The 12,012-nt window shown below is 34.7% G+C and overlaps 1 protein-coding gene across 4 annotated transcripts in view; it reads right to left on the reverse strand.

Annotated features, from left to right (window-relative positions):
• Positions 1 to 3,013: 3,013 nt before the first annotated feature.
• Positions 3,014 to 12,012, reverse strand: part of LOC125649228 (uncharacterized) — a 41,956-nt gene continuing 32,957 nt past the window's right edge. For all 4 annotated transcript variants that reach the window (XM_056165871.1, XM_056165869.1, XM_056165870.1 and 1 more), the window contains exons 17-22: positions 9,058 to 9,186; positions 8,734 to 8,946; positions 8,244 to 8,531; positions 7,624 to 7,788; positions 6,923 to 7,210; positions 3,014 to 5,002 (exon numbers count right to left, since the gene is read on the reverse strand). In XM_056165871.1, coding sequence (XP_056021846.1) covers positions 4,779 to 5,002; positions 6,923 to 7,210; positions 7,624 to 7,788; positions 8,244 to 8,531; positions 8,734 to 8,946; positions 9,058 to 9,186 — 1,307 coding nt within the window. In that variant the 3' untranslated portion in view covers positions 3,014 to 4,778. The remainder of the gene's footprint in view (positions 5,003 to 6,922; positions 7,211 to 7,623; positions 7,789 to 8,243; positions 8,532 to 8,733; positions 8,947 to 9,057; positions 9,187 to 12,012) is intronic.

A 12,012-nucleotide genomic window follows, 5' to 3' on the forward strand; every position in this document is an offset into this window, starting at 1 on the left:
ACTCTATTCTATGACAAACGAGATGATTTCAAATTCTCCATCATCAACTTCCCATTTTTATATATATAGTAATATTCCATTATCACCTGCATATGGTGTTTACATCTCTCAACTGATTCGATACGCAAGAGCTTGCTCTGCGTATGGTAAGTTTTTTAAATCGAGGCAGGCTACTGACAAACAAGTTGATGGTGCAGGGGTTCCAACAGTCGCGTTTAAAATCAGCATTTCGCAAATTCTATAGCCGTTATAACGATCTAGTTTACCGATACAACCTATTATTGGGTCAAATGCTGTCTGACGTGTTCTCATACGGATTGTTAAGCCGTTCTTGGCACACTGATTTTGACCGCGGATACCTCCGTTTACCTGATCAAGATATAGGGCTCACGGCGGGTGTGACCGGTCGACAGGGAATGCTTATTCCTCCTAGGTACCTGATCCCACCACTGATATATCCAGGGATCCGTGTTTGCCCAACTCTTTATTTTGTATTGCTTATAGGAGTTATGAGATTGACCACTGTTCGTTATCTTCACCTTTCATTATTAATGTATCATGTCCAATTTAAGTTATTGTCCATCGCCATGGTACTTCTACACTGACCAAAACACCCGCAAAATTGAAAAGATACAGGAAAGAGCTTTAAGATTTATTTTATTTACTTATGAATATTACAAAAGCACATATGAAAATTTATTAAATCGATCAAAATTACCATCATTAAAAACCAGGAGAATGCGAATAATAGCTCTGGAAACTATAAAATTATTCACAAAATTAGCCCAATTTTCCTACAAAATTTAGTTGTTATAAAAAAATCCATTCATACTATTTTAGACAAACGAATACAGCTGAAATACCCTAATCAAGAACAACCAGGTATGGGGTTAAATCTTTCAGATATGAGGCAGCAAAGTTCTGGAACTCTTTACCAAATAGCAAAGTTCTGGAACTCTTTGCCAAATAATGTCAGAAATTTCTCATCACACAGTCGGTTCTCAAATTATATCCTAGATTGGTGTGGAGAAGTAACATATGTAGCTCAAGCAGACTCCAGCCTTGTCTGCCTAAATCTTAATCTAAACTATTATTGTTAATCGTTAAAGTTTACTTTTCCAACTGTGTTAGTGCTGTGTATCTTACCCCTGATTCTTCTGTATGTATCTGTGTTTTATATGGTCCCTGTATATCTGTGTATGTTTATATTTCCCATCTGCGTTAGTGCTGTATATCTTACCCCCTTCTTATCCCCGATTCTTCTGTTTGTATCTGTGTTTTTAGTCCATGTATATCTATGCATGTTTAATGTTTTCCAACTGTATTAGTGCTTTGCTTCCTAATTTTTTTTTTTATCCCTGTTTCTTCTGTAAATGTATGTGTGTCTTTTTCTTTTGTTCATATAGTATGTGGGGGTTTTTTTTGGCACAATATAGTGGAAGGCATTGGAAAAGATTGGCCAAAATCAAGAAAGGATTTTTATTTTTAAATATGTTTGCTTTTATGGGTGTGCATGTATATGTCATTTGCGCTGTGTGTTTTTATGCTATATAGTCGCTTAAAGAGATTTTTATTGTAAGTAATTCTGACTCTAAAGAAAAATAACTCCTCTCTATATATATACAGAGAGAGAGAGAGAGAGAGAGAGAGAGAGAGAGAGAGAGAGAGTACATGGTATCACTTCATCACTGTACGCCTGAATGATAGCCTGGTAAACTTCTGCTATAAAGAGGCAGATAGTGTTGTGTGCCACTTTGAAGCCGTATATAAGACCCGGGCAGCAGTTCTCGCCGTAAGCCATACACCGAAGGCATTTCAGCACCAAGTGTCCTACGTTTTCAACTTCTCAGAAAGTTTCTGTTCGATTTGGGTAAAACCCTCAGACAATTCATGACTGTCTGCCAGAGTCAAAGTCTCCTCGTCTGAGGCCTAACCCAGTATCTTATGTGAGCTCTTCTTTTTCTTCTTTCCCTGTATTTCATAACATGGGCGATCGCAAGATGATCTTCAGCAGCATCTTCCTCCAACTGCTGCAAACAATTCACGATTTTTGGCCTTTATTTTGAGCGTCTAGCGGGCCATGGATCTAAAAGAGCCAACAGAGGAATGATCCAAAACTGAACGACTACTAATATTTATAGCTATGTCATAAAAGGTCGCCTACGTTTGTACATTTCCCTTAACACAATCGTCCCAACTCCTCAGGAACTTGTGTAAATGTCGAGTAGACTAGTCTGAGCTTGTATATTCTCGTAGAAAAATTTCGATTCTGGAGATATGTTGTACACACATCGTACATATGTTGTCTAAAACTCGTGTTAAAAAGAAACTGTTGTTCGTTCTAACATCGTGTCAGTATGAAAGAGAATTCAAGCAGACACCGAACTGATGTCCCCATCATCAAAAACCATCGCAAATTCGTGTATGATTTGGCGAGATATAACTCGCCAGTACTCATAATAAATCATACCTCCAAATTGTGACACTGGGATCGGGGCTTAAGGTTACATGTTACTTTTTTTCCCGAAAACTGTGAAATAAATACTTTTTGTAAATTTATGGTTTCCAAAACAAGTTTTTTCAAATGTTATATAGTGGTAATATTTCCTGAATAGGTTTAAAGTTGACATTGTACTGATATTACTACTCCCAGTATTAGGCCTGGTTGGTTCAGTGGTTGCAGATGTGCAAATGCAAAGGTTACGATATCGATTTCCGATTGATCCACTTATTTTTTTCCCCTTCGGTCTTTACTACAATAACTTAATAATGCACATATATGTATACAACTTTCTGTAATGCATAAAAGTTTACTTTACATTTTACATACCATAACCAGATATTATCAAAGCAATCTAACTCTTGAGCAGACCTGGTAATACACCCTTTTCGAGTTTTTTTTATGAAATTAAGATGGAAGTGAATTGTACATGAAACGTCATGAAAAATGATATAATATTGAGAAAAGTTGCATGTATTCTGAATGCATCATTACAAAAAACTGAGTCATAAAAAACTAAATGTTCACTATTTTATCAATCAGAAACATGATACATAGCATTTTTCATTGCAAATGTGCAGTACCAACATTAAATATTAGAAATATGGTTATCAATGCGTACATAAACTTCAAGAATTTAATAGTATTCCATGTATTTACAGTATTTGGCACACGTAATTATTATGCAGAATTTCAAAGTAAAGTAAAATGAATTAAATATACATTATCTACAGTCAATACGCCGGTTTCGAGATACACCCGAGTTATTTCCTTTTGGAGAACTCTCGTGGATAGTGAGGCGCGAAACAATTTGTTTACACGCGGGAATGGGACTAATATTCATCACAGCGTAAGTGAATGTACTGAGTAAGGTTCTCATACACTGTTAGATCACCCGAATTCGACTGATACACAAACTAAGTAAGTTATAAGTATTTAAGGAGTAATTAAATACATAGAATTCTTATCATATCACGTTATTTCGTTGGTCATAAGTACCATATCAAATACATTACTTGCAAATATGACATTGTTTTTATGTTTCCACTTTAGTAAAACGTTTCTTTCGATAGTATTTTGTATTTCCCACATGTACATATTAAAAGAGAAGCCGCTTTTAATACATTTCATCGTCTTTCTCGCTGACTGTAGGTCCACTCTGTCCCACTTAGTCATTCAAAGTTCCACTAAATGCACCTTCTACACAGAAGAGTTCGTATCTCGAAACTGGCGTATATGATTATACATTCAATGAAAGGTGGAGAAAACGAACAGTGATCAATCTCATAACTCCGATAAGGAATACAAAATTACGAGTTGGGCAAATACCATATATTCAATCAAGCTATATCTGCAATATACATGTATATGAGTATAATCTCTAGAGATCATAAATAGAAGAATTGCCTTATTAGGTATGATCTATAAATCTTGGTAATATTGCTAAAATATTCAATAATCAAACACATAAATTATGTCAATGGAAATATGTACAGACATGTGATATGGATTTTTTAAAAATCTGTTTATCAAAATCCAGCTGCAAATGGAGAGTTTTATCTGATTTACTAATAACAATGTTCATATAAAATAAACTATCAATATCACAGATATATGTAACATTTCGTTCACTATGGTTTAATATGTATATACATACACATGTACAATATACACAAGTATATGCATCAACAACACTTTAGAACACAAGATCCACCCCAAAAAATTTGTTATACAATTTTATAAAACTATTTCTAATGTTTTAATATTGCTAAAAATAATATTAACCCCGTTTCATACATTTCATGTATTAATGACCGATTTACATTCTTGTTTGAACAAAAAAATAGAAAATCGCAAGTAAACACAGCAAAATTTCACTTCATTTGATGCGACTAAAATCTTGGATATCCTATGACCTTAATTATTGATGAAAAAGAACTGAATGAAAATTCAGAAATTATATTTTTTTTGCAGAATTTAAAGTTGCTGTTGTTTTGTTTTTGCTTTATTTTGTTTGTTTTTATTATTGTTTGCATGAATAAATTACATATGGTAATGATTTCCGCATGCGATCTTTTTAAAATAAAACCCTCATCCCACAAACATTTTATACACTGTAAATTATCGGGATAATGTACAAATAACAATGTTCAAAATGGTTGCCCTGTGTAAGATAAAAACATTAAATTTTGGATGCAATAGTTAATGCAAAAATAAGTAATTCTGTCACTCTTTAAAATATATACATAATATATCATATATTGTTACATCGAATTCTTCATTCCACATGCTTTTGCCAAACCATCATAAATATCTGTCGACGATTTGCGTTCTCTTGGATATAATTCAGGAAAGTGTTTGCCCTTTCTTTCCGATTCCTTCCTGATGCACTGCTGCATTTCTGCTTAATGTGACTGGGCACATAGCGGATCTTTTCAAATGTTTCGTCGATTATGGATGAATCGATCTCCTCCGATACCGTTTCAAAATCCGGAAGTGTCACTGGTAAAATCAAAATTGTCATCAAAGGGATATCTTGTAATTGTTAGGTATTTTTAAATACACGACTACTAACATTTAAAAGTTTGAATCTTCTAGTTGAATTTTGATTAAAACAAGAGGCCCACAGGCCTTATCGGACACTATTAGCTGATATTAGCTAAAATTCTCACTTGCCCCAAGGACTATATCTATAACACTTTTTCCATTTTGCATATATAATTTAAATTATAATATGTAGCAGCAGTATAAAACAAGATGTCTTTCCAAAACAGAAATCCCGTGGGTATCCGGGTTACAATAGGTTCCCAGTACCCCCTTGCTTGTCGTGAGAGGCGACTAAATGGGGCGGTCCTTCGGATGAGATCGCAAAACCGAGGTCCCGTATCACAGCAGGTGTGGCACGATAAAGATCCCTCCCTGCTCAATAGCAATAAGCGCTGAGCATAGGCCTAAATTTTGCAGCCCTTCACCGGCAGTGGTGACGTCTCCATATGAGTGAAATATTATCGAGAGGGACGTTAAACACTATTCAATCAACCAATCAATCCAAAATAGAAATGCACCGAACGTATCCATAATAATGAAAGGCATTGCATAACATATGTTATATTAACACTATATGACTATTTTGGAGCCGACGTAGAGTCAGACCCTTTGTGTTGTGAAATTCCACAATTTTTGTACATCCCTTTCGTCTTTCCCTCATTCCATGGGGAACCGGGTTAGAATAGGTCCTCAGTACCCCCTGCTTGTCGTAAAACGCGACTAAATGGGAATGTCCTTCGGATGAGACCGCAAAAACCGAGGTCCGTGTCACAGCAAGTGTGACAAATAAAGATGCCTCCCTGCTCAATGGCCATAGGCGCCGAGCATTGGTCTACATTTTGCAGCCCTTCACCGGTAATGGTGATGTCTCCATATGAGTGTAAGATTCTTGAGAGGGGTGTTAAACAAGATACAATCAATCAATTAATTAATCTTCTTTCCCTAAAATATGCATGAAAATATTAAAATAATGAGCAGTATATGCATGTAGAATTTATACAGCATCAGCAAATAAAAGAAGTCGTTCAAATGAAAAAGACAATAAATCATTATAATTTTAGCCCCACCTAGAACCAAAACTCCTACCCCTGGTCGTAGAATTTACAAATTTGGTAAAAGGCTACATGCTTCTTCTAAAGATTTATTTAGTTTCAATTTAGTATCAATGATATTAAACAAAGTGTTACGTAATTAAATGTTTTACACAAGAATACTGTATGTCATATTTGGCCCTACGTTCAAGTCAGAACCTCTATCCCGGGGATTATGAAATTTATGGTAAAAGTTTACCGACTCTGAATTTTTCTTACAGATATACATAGGCAGAGAAGAAAAGTTTTGAAAAGGGTCAATTTCTAGCAGTTTTTGCCCGCCCCGAAGGCTTTGGGGGTACAGAAGTATTGAAATTTACAATTTGCCCTTCTCGTCCCAAAGATGCTTCATACCAATTTTGAATATACATGTAATTGAAATGGTAGTTATTATCAAAAAATTTTAAAAAAAAAGGAATAAAAACAAGTTTCTACAATATTAATTGAAACCTAAATATAGAGGTTCAATCAATGCCTATCTTGTCGATATTGGACAGTGCTAGAGAGTATTGAAATAGTAATAAACTCAATACAATGAGTGTAGAAAGTATTGTTTCCCAAAACTCCATTTCTAGGCAATATTTTTTTAAATACTTATCGAACACTAATACTTGATACAATTAAATATATGGTTTCTCGTGATTGCTCACTGCAATCTGAAGCTTTTGCAATTTCTTTACATCTACATTGTGCAACAACTTCAAAGAGTGTTCTAACTACATAAAATCTTGTGCTTTGTAACAAAATGACGAATTACAGTTGTAGTACTACAGCTAAATGATACCTGGATTTTTATTGGAAGATGTCTTGGTGTAATTTGTTTCGTCACAACTTTCCTCATGTTCACCCACAGAATTCAATATAACATCTCTTGTCACGTCAGGTAACTGATCGACCACATCTATTACGATGTTACATTTTTCTTCTCGACTTTGAGCCAACGTTTTATTGATTCCTTGCCCTTCTATTACTTTCTGTACTTCACTGTTCCTTAGAATCTGTGTCGGTTCCAGTTCCTCCAGTAAACGCTGCCTCTCCTTAGTACCTGTCCTCTTTTTTCCGATTTCTGGTTCTTTGGAGAAGAAAAACGAAATAATGGGACAATTAAGCAAAAATATTTTGATAGAGTAAATGTATCATCATCACTGTGATAAGATTTCCGATTTCTGGTTTTTTAAAAACGAAATAATGGGACAGTTAAGCAAAAAATATTTTGATAGAGTAATTCATGACTGTGATAAGGTTCCCACGAGAAACACACTGCCATTCAAAAAGTACAAAATATTTTTCATTATAGAGTATACGTCTAAATATACTTAATTGTGGAATACCATTAAGAGTGAAAATAATCGGGGAGTGACAATACCGTTAGTATCTTTCGCACATTACAATGGAAAGAGAGTAACCGATTTTGTACATGTACAGTATTAATGAAATTAAATCTATATAATGTATCGATAAATAACCAATTTGCCAAGTCTGCACCTTTTCTTTTCTGCTTATCCTTTATCCGTAGAAACACCTTCGATCCATCTATGACCAACTCCCTTGCCTTTTGACGTACAGTCGACACCATTTTCTTGACATTATCTACTGTATTCCCTTCGTGCAGACCCGAGCAATGAATGTGAACAAATGTTTGTGCTTTCCCTTCAAAAGAAATTAATTATTCATAGAGTGTGTCTTTGTATTTAGTAATGTGTACTTAAGTTTACTGCTCATTTATAAATGCACTTTGAATATGAACATGTACTCATCAAGATGGAGAATATTTAGGCATCTCCAAATGTGACCCTCTGCATAACTTACAAAGATTAAACTTGACTACAGGTGCCAGATATGGAAAAAAATCATTCGAGTTGTAGTTGGAAAAAATGATAGGAAATTGTATGCATGATTTATTTTATAAAAACCGGAAGAAAATATAGAGAACCATACTTGAAGAGTTGATTGGGTTTTGGGAGGATGTGATTGCGCCGATTAGCTCGCATTTCAACCGCAACCAAAGAATGTAAATTAGAGTTGTAATTTGGTTATATCAGGTGTTAACAAGCTGGTAGTATCAATATGTCAACATGTTAATTGCATTGTAATTTCAAACTTACCAACTGTGATACATTTCTCACTACCGACGAAAATTTTCTTCACACCTTTGCGTGATACACCTGCTTGAAATTCATCTGTGCTTGCCAGAGCCATTAGATCTGTCTCGGCGTTTCCAAGCAACACTCTGAAAACCACGGTTACAGACCCCTTCTCTAATCCAGCGATCATAATTTGACCAATATCTATTCTAAGATATTTGGCAATCCACTCTCGGAGATCATATACTTCATCCTGGCATCTCTCTAAATCATTTTCAATATAAAACTTTATGCACTGTTCCTCGGTTGCTGAAAAATACGAAAAACTGTCTGGAATACGTGTATGATATACAGTTCATCAGAAACAAAGTCAATGTAAGTTGATTTAGAACTAAATGAAAATTGGAATATTATTCAAATGAAATGCTGAATGAAAATGAAAACCAAGTACTGTCTTGATAAATTTGGGTCCATTGTATATTCTAAACAGAAAGAAAATGTCCATACTTACATTTTCCTGATAGGGGTTTGGATTGGAAATACAGCAATGGAAATCGATGCTTTGACGCAAATTCGAAGCATTCTTCACTAAGCTGGTGTGCAGAACATTTCTCAAATATCCATTGCAGAAAATACAAGTTATATTCAATCTTGAAATTAGCTTGAAGATGTCGCAAAAGGCTTGATGTGTCCAACTTTCTCAATGTATTTTCATCGATGAAATCTGAAATGATTTATATCAAAAAGAAATAATCCATAACTATAAAGAGAATTAATTTGCTAACAATTTGCATAGTGATTTCATACGGTTGAATAATCATATAGAAAACTGTACCTTTCAAGGCCATTTTCATTGAAGTAAGGATATCGTCCGTGATTGAGCCTCCTAATTTATCCAGAAATTCAACAATAACACCATCCTCATCGTTGTTTTTAAGGATTTCTATTTTCGTCTCAGTATCGCCTTGAAATGAATAATATAAATATTTATAAGTTATAATTGATAGTTATTTTTGTAAATATGTTCATCTGCTGAGCTGTAGTATAGAGTTCCAATCTCCAATACAAGACTGTTTGGCAAAGGAAGGACATTAGTTTTTTCTCATGACACCTCGAAAACCAAAAACCGTAGCTCTCGTCCCGATAAAAAAAAAATGTGATGTATCCATTTTGAAGTTCAAGTCCTCATCAAGCCACCAAAATTACTGTTTGCCTAAACAATTGTCTTTCTTACCTGAATGCTTTATTGACAAAAATCATTTCTAGGGTAAGAAATTTCTTATAAAGGCAATATCGACCAATGACCATTACATTGTTTATGGCAAAAAATATAATTATCATTACCTTAGCACCATGAATAATCAAGTCTGGATTTCTCTAAAGAAACTTAAGTCTAAAGTTTTCAAATAGAAGAAAACTCAAGCTAAAGTTTGCAATTTTTCGAGAAATCTCAAGCCAGGCATGTAGCAACAGGGGACTTCCCTGTTTTTTAACAAAATCTTTTTTTATTATTACTTTCACCCGCAAAGACCATTCTTTTACAAACAGTTTTATTTACTGATTGGTTTTCCTACAACACACCAGCTCATTCCTACTTTTTGGCTGTCGTAAAATGTAGTGAAAATATTGATTTTGAACAACTCTACCACCCACCCACCCACCCCAATTTTAGGATTTTGAGCTTTGGTCTGAATTAACTTGTCAAGACTTTTTATATAGTCTGGATGCTACACACCTTATGATACTGACATGTTTAGATTTGCATGTTTTCTACTTTAAATGATAATGAATGTTATATCTCAATGATAATGTGATAACGATAAAGGATGAATAATAAACCAGTAAAATCTTATATGCATGAAAAGTGGAGAATTTATACGATAATATTTTTAATGGAAAACTTTCAAATTTACCCTATTTAGTTTTTAAAAGTAATTTTAGTAGAAAGGTATCTAAAAAATAAAATCTCTGTTAGACTTTAACGCACGAACTACAGATCAGAAGTGGACACGTAAACCTACCTAAGCTACCCAGCTACGCAATTAGATTTAAAAGGAATAATCATGTATTGCTAATGTTGACATTTTCATTCAAGCTTCGAAATGGAAGTCAGCCATTATAACGATGTATCATTCCTCCTTAAATCATACTACTTGATAAATCGTTTATGATATAAATAAGTCGTTAAAGTGATGTCACTAAATGTCAAAAGATTCCAATATGGTATCCCATGATATGTGTTTGATATGTTGATATAAACGCTCGTTGACGTATTATGGCCAAGGCGATACATTCGGACTTTTCCCACTTATAATACCTGTTTGTGTTCCTGTGTATTTCATTTCCACCCGGGTTATACGTTAGAAATCAATAGAGGACAACTTGTTGTTTCCTTGCTGAGCATATTATAGTACAACTAGCTATAGTCAACGTATAATTAACAATTTCTTGGTCAAGAAGGGCACATGTAGCTCTATAAGACGAAACAGAGCGCAAGTTGTGGGTGAATAGCAAAATTTCATCATATTCATATATTGCATTATTGACAAAGTCTGTAAAGGGTTTTGTAATTTTTGTAAACTTACCTATTACCTAAATCTAAATAACATATCTATAAAAATTGGTAACTAGAATTCTTCATAAAGTACCTACTTGATGCAAGGTGAAGATAACGAACAGTGATCAATCTCATAACTCCTACAAGCAATACAAAATAGATAGTTGGGCAAACACGGACCCCTAGATACACCAGAGGTGGGATCAGGTGCCTAGGAGGAGTAAGCATCCCCTGTTGACCGGTCACACCCGCCGTGAGCCCCATTTCCTGATCAGGTAAACGGAGTTATCCGCAGTCGAAATCAGTGTGCTAAGAACGGCTTAACAATCCGTATGAAACACGTCAGACAGCATTTGACTCAATGCAAGATTGTACTGACGAAATAGATCGTTATAACGACCATAGAATTTGCGAAATGTTGACTTAATCGAGACTTGAAATCCCTGTACCATCAACTTGTTTGTCAGTAGCTTACCTCGATTTAAAAGCTGACTATACGCAGAACAAGCTCTTGCATATCGAATCAGTTGAGATATATAAACACCATATGCAGGTGATAATGGAATATTGGTACATAAATATGGGAAGTTGACGATGGAGAAGCTGAAATCATCCCGTTTGTCATACAGTTGAGTTGTTAGTTTGCCGTTAGTGTCTACTTTCAATAAAATATCTAAGTATGAAGCAGAAGTGGACGACTCTGTGGTGTCCTTTATTTCGAGCTCACAGGTGATATATCAAATCGACATATGAATGAAAGCTATCATTGTTAATAGACAAAACGTCATCGATATATCTAAAAGTCGAATTGAAGGCCACAGCGAGAGATTTTTTCTTCTCACGTAGTTTTTGAATAAATTCTGCTTCATATGATTATAAAAACAGGTCGGCTAACAAAGGAGCACAATTCGTGCCCATGGGAATTCCAACAGACTGTTGGAAGACCTGATCACCAAAGACCACGAACATATTGTCAATGAGGAACTCTAGCATATTTTTTTTATTTCAACTTCAGAGTACTTGTGCGTGGAATCAGAGTGGTGTTTAACAAAGTAAGTTTTTGAATGACTGATCACTAGATATGAATATTTCCGTTTTTCGTTTATGTTGAAGAAGCAACTGTCTATAATGTCAAAATGTCTAGTCTTTAATTTATCGCGAGGAATGGTCGTGTATAGTGTTGAAAAGTAATAGGTTTTAATGTTTTTGATTTGGGAAAAATTCTGTGATTTC

Source organism: Ostrea edulis, chromosome 5, assembly GCF_947568905.1.
Source record: "Ostrea edulis chromosome 5, xbOstEdul1.1, whole genome shotgun sequence".
Classification (NCBI taxonomy): Eukaryota; Metazoa; Mollusca; class Bivalvia; order Ostreida; family Ostreidae; genus Ostrea; species Ostrea edulis.